Genomic DNA, 14,560 nt, shown 5'->3' with positions numbered 1-14,560 from the left:
GTGTGTTTGTGTGTAGTGACTATAGGTTTCTGGGGGCAGCGGACTAGGAGTGCACTTTGATGATCATACTGGTCCTTTTTTGTTAATCTGTGAAGCTCACTAAGGTCATCTGAGGTAGAGTTTTCTGGTGAAACAATGAAGAATGTCCAAGGTCAGTAATGGGATGTGTTCCAGCAGGCACATTCGCACAGGTAATTTATACAGCATGTGTTTGTGATTATGTTTCCTTCTAGTAAAAAAAAAAAAATGAATTACTAATTTCAGTATTTCTTTTTGATATTTTATTAAGAAATCCAGTTATTCCTGAGATTATTCATAGAGTTCATGAATCTTCCCTAATTGAAAATATGCACAGGGCTCATTTTATGTATCACGTTGATACAATCCCACGTACAGTGATTGATCCACACACAGGAAACGTTTTCCTAATCTTTCTCTCTTTGTCTGTCTCTCATTTATCTATTATGTGTACATGATATGGGTAAGTATTTAGGGAGTGTACTTAATATCACCTTGAAAGATAAGTAGAAATTGTATGAAAAATGAGAGGTCAATTATTTGCTTGGAAGACATCATATCTACATTTGAATATGTAGATTAATATGTTTCCTAAAGTAAAAGCTATATAAAGTGTATACTGATGGGTGTGTCACTCCCTGCTAGTTTTTTTATTCTTTTTTTTTTTTTTTAAAGTATAGGTCCTACGAGAGAATGAATGCTGATGAAATGAATCTAGAAATGTGGAAGAAATTGATGTGTGTATGACAGAGAGAGAGGGGAGGGAGAGAGAGGAAGAGAGATAGAGGGGTTGAAAAGGAGGGAGAGAGACAGATGGGGGGGAGAAAGGGAGGGAGGGGGGGAAGAGGAAGAGGGGAGAGAGGGGGAGGGGAGAGGGAGAGAGATATGCTTCTCATAGAGGTAAGTGCCTTCTTTGGATCATGAGATATTGGCTTCAGGAGAAAAAAATATACCCTGTGCCACCTCTGTTGTCACAAAGAGGGAAAGCAAAGCATGTCTTGATATCCTACAGCTATTTATACCTTTTAACCCTTTAAAAAATTGAAATAATTATGCATTAAAGCCCTCTGCTGAAGAGAGAGATGGAAAATCAGGGAATAACAGAGAAATTCAGGAGACAGGGCCATTGAATGACTTATTTTCTGGGAGAAATCTCACTTGACCTTTCAGGAGTGCTGAGGAGGGATCTGGAGAGATTATGTACCAAGGCCATAATGCCATCCTCTGTGTATTTGCATTTTATCAGGTAACACAACTTTAAGCAAAGGAATTTTAAGGATTTAGCTTCTGAGTACAAGTGTTTTGGAAGAAAAACCCTCTGTGACCCATAAAAAATAGCTCAAAAGTGGCCAACTCCTGATCCAATAGGAGAAAGCTCAAAGTATGGACTTAAAAAGAAAGTGAGTTGGAAATAGTGCTGTGAACTGGGAGATCCTAGAATATTGAAAACAATTTCAATAGCAGTAATTTTCAAGAGAAACTTCCCATAAGCTTAGCCTCCCCCTGTGGTAGATTTCGGTGGATTTGAGGGAATTACCACATCAAAACCCCATTATGGGGAGGTTCCCTTAGTGGCTCAGTGGTTAATGAACCTGACTAGGATCCATGAGGATGTAGGTTCGATCCCTGGCCTCACTTAGTGGGTTAAGGATGCGGCATTGCCATGAGCTGTGGTGTAGGTCACAGAATCGGCTTGGATCCCGTGCTGCTGAGGCTGTGGTGTAAGCTGGCAGTTGTAGCTCCAATTTGACCCCTGGCCTGGGAACCTCCATATGCTACAGGTGAGGCCCCAAAAAGCAAACGACAAACAACAACAACAATAACAACAAAAAACCCCCGATCAGAAGGAAGTGTGTGTGACTAGGTTCGTTTGGTGTTGATCCGGTCGTATTTTGACATTGTTCCTCAGATCGATGTTCTGTGACTTTTGCGTGAAGATTGGGCATGAAGTCAGTGATGAGAAACCATTCGACCATAACAACGTTCATCATACTGGGTTTGACAGATGACCCACAACTGGAGATTCTGGTTTTTGTCTTTTTGTTGATCACATATGTGTTCAGTGTGATTGGGAATCTGACCATAATTTCTCTGGTCTTGGTGGATTCTCATTTAAAAACAGCTATGTATTTTTTCCTTCAAAATTTCTCTTTCTTAGAAATCTCTTTCACAACTGCCTGTGTGCCCACCTATCTGCACATCATATCAAGTGGGGACAAAACCATCACCATCAGTGCCTGCTTCAGCCAAATCTTTTTTATCGTCCTCTTTGCAGCTGCAGAATATTTTCTCTTGGCAGTGATGTCCTATGACCGCTACGTGGCCATCTGCAAACCCCTGCATTACATGAGCATCATGAACAGCAGAGTGTGCAGGAATCTCATCCTCTGTTGCTGGGTATCTGGCTTATTGATTATCCTTCCACCCCTTGGCCTGAGCCTCCGTCTGGAATTCTGTGGCTTTGTTATTGACCATTTTTTCTGTGACACTGCTCCAATCCTGAAGAATTCCTGTTCAGATACTTGGTTCATTGAGCAGGTGATTTTATTCTGTGCTGTGCTGTCCTTCATAGTGACCCTTGTGTGTGTCGTTCTGTCCTACATATACATCATCGGGATGGTCCTAAGATTTCCGTCTGCCCATCAAAGGAAGAAAGCCTTTCTCACCTGTTCTTCCCACATGATTGTGGTTTCCATGACCTATGGCAGCTGCATCTTTATGTATATTAAACCTTCAGCCAAGGATGAAGTGGCCATTAATAAGGGAGTATCTCTGCTCCCTACATCTGTTGCCCCTTTGTTGAACCCCTTCATTTATACTCTGAGAAATAAACAAGTAAAGCAGTCTTTTTATGACACCTTTAAAAGACTTGCCAATCTTTCAAAGAAATTTTGATTGAAATATATTTCGATCTTCATGTTGGGAATTCAAATTAAAACATAAATGTCAACCTATGGATGGAAACTGAGGCACTGGAGTTGTGTAATCCCCTAATGTTGAGGAGCAGTAGAGAGTTGAGAAGCAAGTCAGAACCTTGATATTCCTGGCATCGTGCAGGTGGACAGTTCTCTACTTTTCTGAAACTTTTGTCTTCCCGATCTACATTTCAATGCATTCATTTTACTTTTCTCAAATATACATTAGTCATTAGTCTTCTGTATTGAATCTATTCTTTCCATGTTGTGCTTTCCCCTCTTTGTAATACAACCTTTTTCTAAATACTTTCCATTTTCAACAGGATAAAAAACATGGATTCTTAGGAACTGTAAGTTCTCTTCATCTTCAGGTGAACATGCCTCGTTAATCCTGCCTCATGATAAATACCTGGTTTTTCAAAAATTATAATAAATAATATTCCTTGCCTCTGCTAATCTGAACTTATTAAACCATATGCCCCCCAATATAACATAAATACAAACATAGCCAAATAGTCTTTAAAGATATTTGGCAGACTTCCTTTTCTGAGCACAGGCAAAATGATGCTGTGCTTTGCTTTTTTTTTTTTTTTTTTTTTGTCTTTTTGCCATTTCTTGGGCCGCTCCTGTAGCATATGGAAGTTCCCAAGCTGGGGGTTGAATCAGAGCCATAGCTGCCGGCCTATGCCAGATCCAACTCGGGATCCAAGCCACGTCTGCAACCTACACCACAGCTCCCGGCAACACCAGATCTTTAACCCACTGAGGAAGGCCAGGGATTGAACCCGCAACCTCATGGTTCCTAGTCAGATTTGTTAACTTCTGAGCCATGACGGGAACTCCAATGATGTCCTTTGCTTTAATTGCACTTTGCAGATATGGCATTTTTAACAAATTGAAGTTTTGTAGCAAACCTTTGTTGTCAAATGATGGTTAGCATTTCTTAGCAGTAAAGTATTTTTAAATTAGGATATGTACATTGATTTTTTTTTAGACACAGTGCTATTGGACACTTCATAGGATTCAGTATTATGTAAGCATAACTTTAATATCCACCAGGAAACCGAAAAAATGTTGTGACTCATCTTATTATGATATTCACTTTTATTGTGGTGGTCTGGAACTGAACCTGCAATCTCTCCAAGACATGCCTGTAATTGTCTCAAAAACAACAAACAAATATGGGTAAAACACAAAAGCTATTGACTTAGAGACATCAGACTGTGTTTGAAACAAAAGGGACCAGAGAGGCTAAGATTCTGGAAAGGGCAGAACTGTGGAAGGATGAACTGATTGTAAGTAGCTCCTTTTGCCCCCGAGGTCATTTTCAGATTCATGACTGTGGGTGGATTAAGGACATTTTGCAAATTCTTTGTACATTCCTGATCAGAAGAAGTAGTTTCTTTTCTCTTCCTTTTAATTTTGACTGGCCCTATGACTTGACTTTGACCATTAGCATGTTGTAGATGTGAAGTCGTGTCACTTCATAGATTAGGTCATTGGAGACATGTGGATTCTGCCGTCTTTTTTGGAACATATGCTCTGTAGGAGTCCAGGAGTTATGTGAGAAGCTTGAATACCCCGAGACTGCCATGCAATGAAGAAGCCCAAGCTAGCCTTGTGGAGAGGTGGTGTAGAGAGAGGTATCTGGTTAGCCGCCATCTCATCCAGCCATGTTAGCTGTAGTGACACGTGTCTCAGAAACCTTCTTGGATATCTGCTCAGCTGTGTCTTTACATGCAGTCACCGCTGATTACAACAAAATGAAAGAGCCATTTGAGAACCACTCAGCTGCCCCATCCACTCTTATAACTACTAGTGATAACATTTTGTCTTATCCACTAAAATATGGGGAGATACATTGCACAGCAACAGATATTCAAAAACAAGGTAGAGGGAAAGTGCTTTGCCTGGTTAGTGGACTACAGGGAGCCAGAAGAACACTCCATGGTCTCCTAAGGCTAGAGAAACCATATTAGCTACTGGAGAAACAAATGAAAAATCTCAAACTGTAGATTTTTGAGATTTTTCCTTTCTGTATGTACAGCACATTCAAAAAAGTTTAACTAAAATCTTAAAAAAAAGACAAGGCTTAGATATAGAAGTAATGGATCAAAAATAATTTGAACCCCAAAGAAAATATATTGCACTTTCAAATAATATAAGAATGTTAGTAGTGGACATACATGTAATGATAAGACATGATTGATTAAGAAAGCTAGTTTTCAGTCACACTGTTAAGTGCCTAACTTTTTGTATATTATTGCTGATTCTGAAATCAATATTTCATTTTGAGAAAATGAGACTCCTGGAGGTTAGGTAGTTTTATAAGTGATGGATTCATAATCAAATCCACTTTTATATGACTCCAAAGTTGTGTTAATATCAGTACACACATCTTAAATCGCCTCAGAGAAGTGCATTTTTTAAATGAGGTAATTTGAAGGCTGACTTGAGAACAGTCTACATTTACTGAGATCAGCAAAATTTAACTGTTGGCAGTACTAAAACTTTCAGAAAAATTTTCTTTGTTTAAAGGTTTAAGAAAAATTACTTGATATAGTACTCTTTACCAGTTAAAAAATGGTCAGAAGATCTAAACAGACATTTCTCCAAAGAAAGCAGACAGATGACTCAAAGCACATGAAAATCTGCTCAATATCATTAATCAAAATTACAATGAGGGTGTTCCCGTTGTGGCTCAGTGGTTAATGAATCCGACTAGGAACCATGAGGTTGTGGGTTCGATCCCTGGCCTTGCTCAGTGGATTAAGGATCTGGCATTGCCGTGAGCTGTGGTGTAGGTTGCAGACATGGCTTGGATCCCACGTTGCTGTGGCTCTGGCGAAGGCTGGCAGCTACAGCTCCAATTAGACCCCTAGCCAGGGAACATCCATATGCTGTGGGTGCGGCCCTAAAAAGCAAAGCAAAAAAAAAAAAAAAGGAAAAATATACATGCACCCCTATATTCATTGCAGCACTATTCACAATAGCCAAGCCATGGAAACAACATAAATGTCCATCAACAGATGACTGGATTAAGAAGACATGGTGTCTATACACAATGGAATACTACTCAGCTATAAGAAAGAACAAAATAATGCCATTTGCAGCAACATGGACGGAACCAGACTTTCATACTAAGTGAAGTAAGTCAGAAGGGGAAAGACAAATACAATATGGTATCACATATCTGGAATCTAATATATGGCACAAATGAACCTATCTACAGAAAAAGAACAAATTCACTGACATGGAGAACAGACTTGTGGTTGCCAAGGGGGAGGGGGAGGGAGTGGGATGGACTGGAAATTTAGGGTTAGTATATATGCAAACTATTGCATTTGGAATGGGTGAGCAACTAGACTGCTGTATAGCCCAAGGAGCTATATCTGATCACTTGTGATGGAACATGATGGAGGAAAATGTGAAAAAAAGAATGCATATATATGTATAACTGGGTTACTTTGCTGCACAGCAGAAATTGACAGAACATTGTAGATAAAGTATAACAAAAGTAAAAAAATAAAATTTATAGGGTTGGAGCTCAACATTCAGGGTGCGATGTAGGGGAGGCTGGTGGCGCCCACTGCCGTGGTCTTGCCCCCATGCCTAGGGGTAGTGGGTACTGAGCCAGCTGCGCGAGGTGTGGTGGGGATGACCCTGCATACCCGGGGAAAGCCCGCTGTGCGAGCCCTGCCAGCCCGCGCTCCCAGGGCTGGAGGGTCGGTCTTTTCAACTCAACCAGAACATAGAATTTAAGCCTTTGCTCAGAAGCGTATGGTAGAACTAAAGCCTATGACAACTAAGGGTCACCTGACATTGTGATTGGCTAATAATCCCAGGACAAAATTACTACTCAAGCATAAGACCGCTACAAAGATGTTTAATATAAAAGCTTGGGCTGAGTATATTGTAGAATGGCCTGCAAAGGATCCATATGGCTTCCTTACAACAATTATTTTGGCTCTTACTCCACTGTTTTCAGCAAGTGCTGTACTGTCCTGGAAATTGGCCAGGGTGATCGAGGCCAGGGAAAAGGAGCAAAAGAAGAAACAAAAAAGTCAAGAAAATATTGCAAAAGCTAAACGACTGAAAAAAGATTGAAGGAATGGACAGGCTCTGCAACCAGAGGAAAATCGTTTGGAGAATTATGCACCTTTGGAAGGCACCAAGGTTTCTTTTCTGGACCTTATGACAGTATTATTTAGTGAAGGAAGTCTGAGCATATGGAAGAATCATGTTAGTTCTCACTTGTACTATAGCAACTGTTAGGCTTTGGTGTGGAAGTCTCTAGACAGTTATTGTAAATTGGCATTTATGCTGTAAATTCTTTTTAGTCATTTGCCTTTTTGCAGCCCAAGTACTAAAATGAAAACATCCTGTAGAGAAAAATGACTTTAGAATGTGAACTCTATTCAAATAATGGCTTAAAATGGGGTCTTGTTCTGGACAAAGGAAGTTAAAAATGTAAAAATGAGAATTGTCATTGCTGTGAGCTGTGGTGTAGGTCGCAGATGTGCTCGGAAGCAGCATTGTTGTGCCTCTTGACCATCTGTGTGTCTTCTTTGGAAAACGTCTATTCAGATCCTCTGCCCATTTTTACATTGGATTTTTTTTTGGTTTGTTTTTGTTTTGTTATGGAGTTGTATTAGTTCTTTCTTTTCTTTTGGAGTTCTTTATTAATTTTGGATATTAACCCCTTATCCGATATAGAACTTGCAAATATTTTCTCCCATTCAGCAGGTTGCCTTTTCATTTTGTTGATGGTTTCCTTTTCACTTAGATGCAGCCCCATGTTGGTTCACAACCTTAGGAGTTTTTTTTTTCAGTCCAATTGAAATTCAAAACTGGCTCCCATATGGAGGGCAGGGAGATGGTGGTTTTAATAAATAAAAGAACTTCCATACAAGGCTTGTGTTGGCTGGCCATACGCTGAGTAGATTTGGGCACCCATCCACCAAGATCTTAACAATTTATGGAGGTATTACTTTGGTTCAGTCATGTATTCAGTCCTGATGGTCTCAACAAAACATTCTCTCAAGGTTTCGTCCCCAAAACAGCTCCAGTTATGGGAATGGGGTGCAGAACGTTCATTCCAAGGATAACAGAGGGGTAAGGAGCCTCTGATTACCAGGGTCCAGCTTACAAGTCAAGCAATGGTCACACCCTCTAGGTGACCTCTTGTTTATATTTGCTTTAGTTTCCTTTGCTTTTGGTATCAAACCCAAAAATTCATTGCCGATACTAATGTCCATGTTTTCTTTTAGGGGTTTTTGATTTTAGATCTTGTGTTCAAGACTTTAATTCATTCTGAGTTAATTTTTGTGTATGGTAGAAGACAGGGGTCCACTTTCATTCTTTTGCATGTGGCTGTCCAGTTTTTCCAATACTCTTTTTTTTTTTTTTAGTTTTTAGTTTTTACCTTTTATTTTTTTTTTCTACTGTATTGAAGAGACTGTCCTTTCCCCATGGTATATTCCTGGCTCCTTTATCATGAATTAATTGACCATTTTGGGTCAGTTTTTGCTGGGCTCCCTATTTTGTTCCATTGATTTATGCATCTGTTACTTATAGCAATAATAATAATTTTACTTATTTGATAATTATAGCTGTGCGTGTGCTATATATGCTTAGCACTGATTTAAAAATGGAAAAAAAAATGTGTTGTGTTCATTAAGGGAATGAATAAATGGTCAAAAAACTTCTCACAAAACACCCCCAGCCTATTTGACTGAAATAACATAATCTACAAATCATGCAAAGAGAAATTACCTCACAAACTCTTCCAGTAAATAGAATATGTATTCCCAACTCATTGTAGCATCAAACTCAATACTCAAACCTGACAAGTACTGTCAGGAAAGAAAATTACGGAAGAATCTCAGTCAAAAACATAGATGAAGAAATCCTAAAGCAAGTATCAGTAAACTGTACTCTGAAAGCTATAAGACATTAATGAAGGAAATCAAAGATGACACAAACTGATGGAAAGATACACCATGCTCTTGGATTGGAAGAATCAAAATTGTCAAAATGACTATACTACCCAAGGCAATCTACAGATTCAATGAAATCACTATCAAATTATCAAGGACATTTTTCACAGAACTAGAACAAAATATTTTAAAGTTTGCTTGGAAGCACAAAAGACCCAGAATGGCCAAAGCCATCCTTAGAAAGAAAAACGGAGCTGGAGGCATCAGGGTCCCTGACTTCAGACTATACTACAAAGCCATAGTCATCAAAACAGTATGGTACCAGCACAAAACAGAAATAAAGATCAGTGGAACAGGATATAAAGCTCAGAATTAGACCCACACACCCGGAGTTCCCGTCGTGGCGCAGTGGTTAACGAATCCGACTAGGAACCATGAGGTTGAGGGTTCGGTCCCTGCCCTTGCTCAGTGGGTTAACAAGATTGCAGACATGGCTCGGATCCCGAGTTGCTGTGGCTCTGGTGTAGGCCGGTGGCTACAGCTCCGATTCAACTCCTAGCCTGGGAACCTCCATATGCCGCGGGAGCGGCCCAAGAAATAGCAACAACAACAACAATAACAACAACAAAAGACAAAAAAAAAAAAAAACCCACACACCCACACACCCATGGTCAACTAATCTATGACAAAGGAGGCAAGAATATACAGTGGAGAAAAGACAACCCCTTCAATAAATGGTGCTGGGAAAACTGGGCAGCTACATGTAAAATAATTACATTAGAATACTTCCTAACACCATTCACCATAACACCAAAAATAAACTCAAAATGGATTAAAGACCTAAATATAAGACCAGATACTGTAAAACTCTTAGAGGAAAACACATAGCCCAAACACTCTCTGAATAAACCACAGCTATATCTCCTCTGATCCATCGCATAGAATAATGACAATAAAAAAATAAACAAATGGGATCTAATTAAACTGAAAAATTTCTGCACAGCAAAGGAAACTCTACACAAATGAAAAGACAACCCACAGAATGGGAGAAAATATTTGCAAATGAAGGGACAGACAAGGGATTAATCTCCAAAATTTATATCTCCTGCAGCCCAATACCAAAAAAAAGACCAAACAACTCCATCAAAAAATGTGTCGAAGATCTACACAGACAGTTCTCCAAAGAAGACATACAGATGGCCAAAAAACACATAAAAGATGTTCAACACCACTCATTATTAGATACATGCAAATCAAAACTACTATGAGTACCAACTGACACCAGCCAGAATGGCCATCATCAAAAAGTCTGGAGAGGGTGTGGAGAAAAAGCAGCCCTATTACACTGTTGATGGGAATGTAAATTGGTGCAAACACTATAGAAAACATTATGGAGATTCTTCAGAAAACTAAAAATATAATTACCACTTTGTCCAGCAATCCCACTCCTGGGCATCTATCCAGAGAAAACCATGACTCAAAAAGACACATGTACTCCAAAGTTCATTGCAGCACTATATACAATAGCCAAGACATGGAAGCAACCTAAGTGTCCATCGACAGAGGCTTGCCTAAAGAAGACATGGTACATATACATAATGGAGTATTATTCATCCACAAAAAGGAAAGAAATAATGGCATTTTTAGCAACATGGATGGACATAGAAATTATCATGCTAAATGAAGTTAGTCAGACAGTGAGACAACAACGTCATATGCTATCACTTATATATAGAATCTAAAAAAAGGATACAACGAACTTTGCAAAACAGAAACTGACTCAGACTTTGAAAAACTTATGGCTACCAAAGGAGACAGGTTGGTGGGTTGGGGGGATGGGCTGGAGATTTGGGAAATGCTATAAAATTCAGGTTGTGATAATCATTGTACAACCAATAAATGTTAATAAAAATTCATTGAGGTAAAAAAGAAACCATACCTCCCCCCGGCCCCCACAAAGAAAGTATCAGTAAACCAAGTCAGTAACTTATTAAAAGTATAGTGTAGTTTGACCCAGTGTATTCATCTCAGAAGTATATGGTTGATTTGATATCAGAAAATCTATTCATGTGTCACCACTTTAACTGAGTTAATGTAAAAACATAATGATCTCTACAGATGTGGAAAAGGCATGGGTAAAAATCAATATCCATTAATGATTACAAAAATCTTAGCAAACTAGGAACAGAAAGGCACTTCCTTAACACATTTAAAGAAAATGTGTAGTAAACACCATACTGAAATATAAATACTAGCTTATGTCTTTTTTAATTGAAATAGATGTTTACTGTACATTTTTAGGTAAAAAAGTAAATTTAAATTAAAATGCTGTGTGTAATATTATACTTAAAATACATGTGTATATAAACTATGGACAACATTTGGAAGGACAATGCCAAGACCAAAAATTATTTATTTCTGAGTATTAGAGGTTCTAAATTTTTCAGCTCTTTTTTTCTACTTTTGAATTTTTCTATTTTAAATATATATTATGTGTACAATTTAGGTAAGAAAGCTATTTTCTAACTCATTGCACCCTTAAACCATGCGTGAATAAATAATGAAAAATTGTTTCTGATTTGTAATTAGAATCTTATTTTTCTATGGCTGGATTTAGTTTGTTGCTATTATTGCACCTTTTCTCTCTAAGGACATTAACCCCATTGGGGCTTGGGTTGTGACTTTTTTTTCCAAAATAATTTACATTTTAGATTCATTAGAAACTTTTTCATTTAGGGCCTCCAAGGACCCTCTTATTCACTTTTTTTCATGCAAACAATTGTCAATGAAGGAAATAAAAGGTGTCTTTATTGTGAAAATCTGTTTGCACACAGACGATCAGAACTCCCACTTTTGAAAAGCTAGAAAGGTGTCTTAACTTCCGTTTATCTTTTGAACGCTGTTATCTTCCCTTTAGTTATACAGAGTGCATATAAATATTTCCTAATTTAAAAATAAGGTGATGTGGCATTCCCGTTGTGGCTCAGTGGTTAATGAATCCACTGGGAACCATGAGATTGCAGGTTTGAACCCTGCCCTCTCTCAGTGGGTTAAGGATCCGGTGTTGCCTTGAGCTGTGGTGAAGTTTGCAGATGCGGCTCGGATCCTGTGTTGCTGTGGCTCTGGCGTAGGCTGGTGGCTACATCTGAATGGACCCCTGGCCTGGGAACCTCCATATGCCACGGGTGTGGCCCTAGAAAGAAAAAAAATAAATAAAAAAAAGGTGAGTATCTTATAGTTGAGAAACCAAAATGTATTCACAGTGAGGATGGATTCCTAAGAGCCAGGGCTGAGAAATACAATTAGATGCTCCTACTGGTATCTTTTTGTTCAACTGGAGGTTCACTTATTGTGAACCATTTGAGGTACAATTACAAGTGAAACAATGAGGAATGTCAAAGGTATGTTTTACTAGGACTTTTCTATTTGCAACTGACGGACAAGATTTTTATGTTTTATTCTGTACAGTATTTTTTCACACCATATGTTCACTCTAGGAAAGAAATAAAGTACTAGTTTCAAACTTTGATGTTTCATTAAAATATTTTGCTAATTTCTGAGATTACTTATGGAGCAATGAACGTGCATCACATTGAAATGTGGCCCGGACTCCCTTCATCTATCATTAAATTGGTGGAGTCTCTGGTACAGTGGTTTGATTGGCATGTGGAAACAACTTCCTAGATGTCTTCGAAACACTCATTTTGTCTTTCTTTATATATGAAGTGTCTATTTATATATCTGTCTATTCCATCTATCTCAATTACCAACAGTAAATATTCAGCTTTTAAAATTCCCTCTCTTTCAGCGGTAGTACCTGCCAACTACCTGTCTCTTAAGACCAGGCTAATGTTTCCCTCATCTCTCCTTCTTTTTATAATGATACTACAACCTTGGCATTGTACTGGGGAACTCTACTTAGTGGGAGCTGATTCTACTCACATCACAAGGAGAAAAGTGAATTTCATTTCCTTGATGTAGGGAATGTACGCTTCAGGGATATTTGTTGAGGACAGTAAAAGACAGTGAAATCTTGACACCAAGCCAATTTGGTCCTATGGGGATCCTGTTTAATTCTTCAATGGGAAGAACTTGTTCTAGCTTCTCTGTAGTATATTTGGTGAAGTTGAAGGCATCACTTCATGAAAGACCAATTTTTCAAGTTTTAGAAGGAGAAACATGTGACTTGTCGAATTGTTGTTTATAGTCCCAATTTGATCCTGTTGTATTTGACATTGCTCCTCAGATCGATGTTCTGTGACTTTTGCGTGAAGATTGGGCATGAAGTCAGTGATGAGAAACCATTCGACCACAACAACGTTCATCATACTGGGTTTGACAGATGACCCACAACTGGAGATTCTGGTTTTTGCCTTTTTGTTGATCACATATGTGTTCAGTGTGATTGGGAATCTGACCATAATTTCTCTGGTCTTGGTGGATTCTCATTTAAAAACAGCTATGTATTTTTTCCTTCAAAATTTCTCTTTCTTAGAAATCTCTTTCACAACTGCCTGTGTGCCCACCTATCTGCACATCATATCAAGTGGGGACAAAACCATCACCATCAGTGCCTGCTTCAGCCAAATCTTTTTTTTTGTCCTCTTCGCAGCTACAGAATATTTTCTCTTGGCAGTGATGTCTTATGACCGCTACGTGGCCATCTGCAAACCCCTGCATTACATGAGCATCATGAACAGCAGAGTGTGCAGGAATCTCATCCTCTGTTGTTGGGTATCTGGCTTATTGATTATCCTTCCACCCCTTGGCCTGAGCCTCCGTCTGGAATTCTGTGGCTCTGTTATTGACCATTTTCTTTGTGATGCTTCTCCAATCCTGAAGAATTCCTGTTCAGATACATGGTTCATAGAGCAGCTGGTTATAGCCTGTGCTGTGTTGACCTTCTTGGTGACCCTTGTGTGTGTCGTTCTGTCCTACATATACATCATCGGGACGGTCCTAAGATTACCATCTGCCCAGCAAAGGAAAAAAGCCTTTTCACCTGTTCTTCCCACATGATTGTGGTTTCCATGACCTATGGCAGCTGCATCTTTATGTATATCAAACCATCAGCCAAAGATGAAGTGGCCATAAATAAGGGAGTATCTCTGCTCCCCATATCTGTTGCCCCTTTGTTGAACCCCTTCATTTATACTCTGAGAAATAAACAAGTAAAGAAGTCTTTCCATGACACTCTCAAAAGATTTGTATTTCATTCAAAGAAGTAGCAGAACAGCATACCGGAAACTCAAATAAAATAAAATATTCATTATTGGAATATAGATGGAAATTAGATCCACACTAGTGATGTATTTGAGCAAATATTAAAGAAATTTGAGAATGTTTAAGAAAGAATGCTGAAGGGACCCAGCCTTATGTTGATGAGATTTTTCTGACTGCGGATTAAAGATTGTTTCAAAATTTCAATGCCTTTTCCCCCACCATGAGATGTCCTTTACTTCCTCTCCTTTTAAACTTGTTTGGTCTATGAATTCATTTTGATCATGAGAATGTGGCAGGAATGAAGTTGTTTGACTTAAGAGGTAAGATTTTCAATGTCCACCTTCTTTTTTTTGGAACACATGCTGGTGAGGGCAGAATCCAGGTGCCAAGTGAAAAATCTGAATACCCTGATATTGCCAAGCAGTGAGAAAGCCTATGCTAGACCCATGGAGAGAACATAGCGAG

General features: G+C 38.8%; 3 protein-coding genes across 3 annotated transcripts; all 3 read left to right on the top strand.

Moving 5' to 3' along the window:
* Nucleotides 1–1,974: 1,974 nt before the first annotated feature.
* Nucleotides 1,975–2,913, top strand: LOC125130382 (olfactory receptor 6C2-like). The gene has a single exon (XM_047785744.1). It carries the CDS (start codon nucleotides 1,975–1,977, stop codon nucleotides 2,911–2,913), a length of 939 nt encoding a protein of 312 aa, XP_047641700.1.
* Nucleotides 2,914–6,815: 3,902 nt separating this feature from the next.
* LOC125130309 (small integral membrane protein 15-like) lies at nucleotides 6,816–7,040 on the top strand. Its single transcript, XM_047785691.1, has one exon. It carries the CDS (start codon nucleotides 6,816–6,818, stop codon nucleotides 7,038–7,040), a length of 225 nt encoding a protein of 74 aa, XP_047641647.1.
* Nucleotides 7,041–13,165: 6,125 nt separating this feature from the next.
* LOC125131598 (olfactory receptor 6C2-like) lies at nucleotides 13,166–14,100 on the top strand. Its single transcript, XM_047788388.1, is given in 2 exon segments — nucleotides 13,166–13,868; nucleotides 13,871–14,100. Coding segments are annotated over 2 exon segments (933 nt in total).
* The last annotated feature ends 460 nt before the right edge of the window (nucleotides 14,101–14,560 follow it).

Source organism: Phacochoerus africanus, chromosome 7 (genome assembly GCF_016906955.1).
Source record: "Phacochoerus africanus isolate WHEZ1 chromosome 7, ROS_Pafr_v1, whole genome shotgun sequence".
Taxonomy (NCBI): Eukaryota; Metazoa; Chordata; class Mammalia; order Artiodactyla; family Suidae; genus Phacochoerus; species Phacochoerus africanus.
Note: the sequence above shows the minus strand (reverse complement) of the source record. Positions and strands in the feature narration are given on the sequence as shown.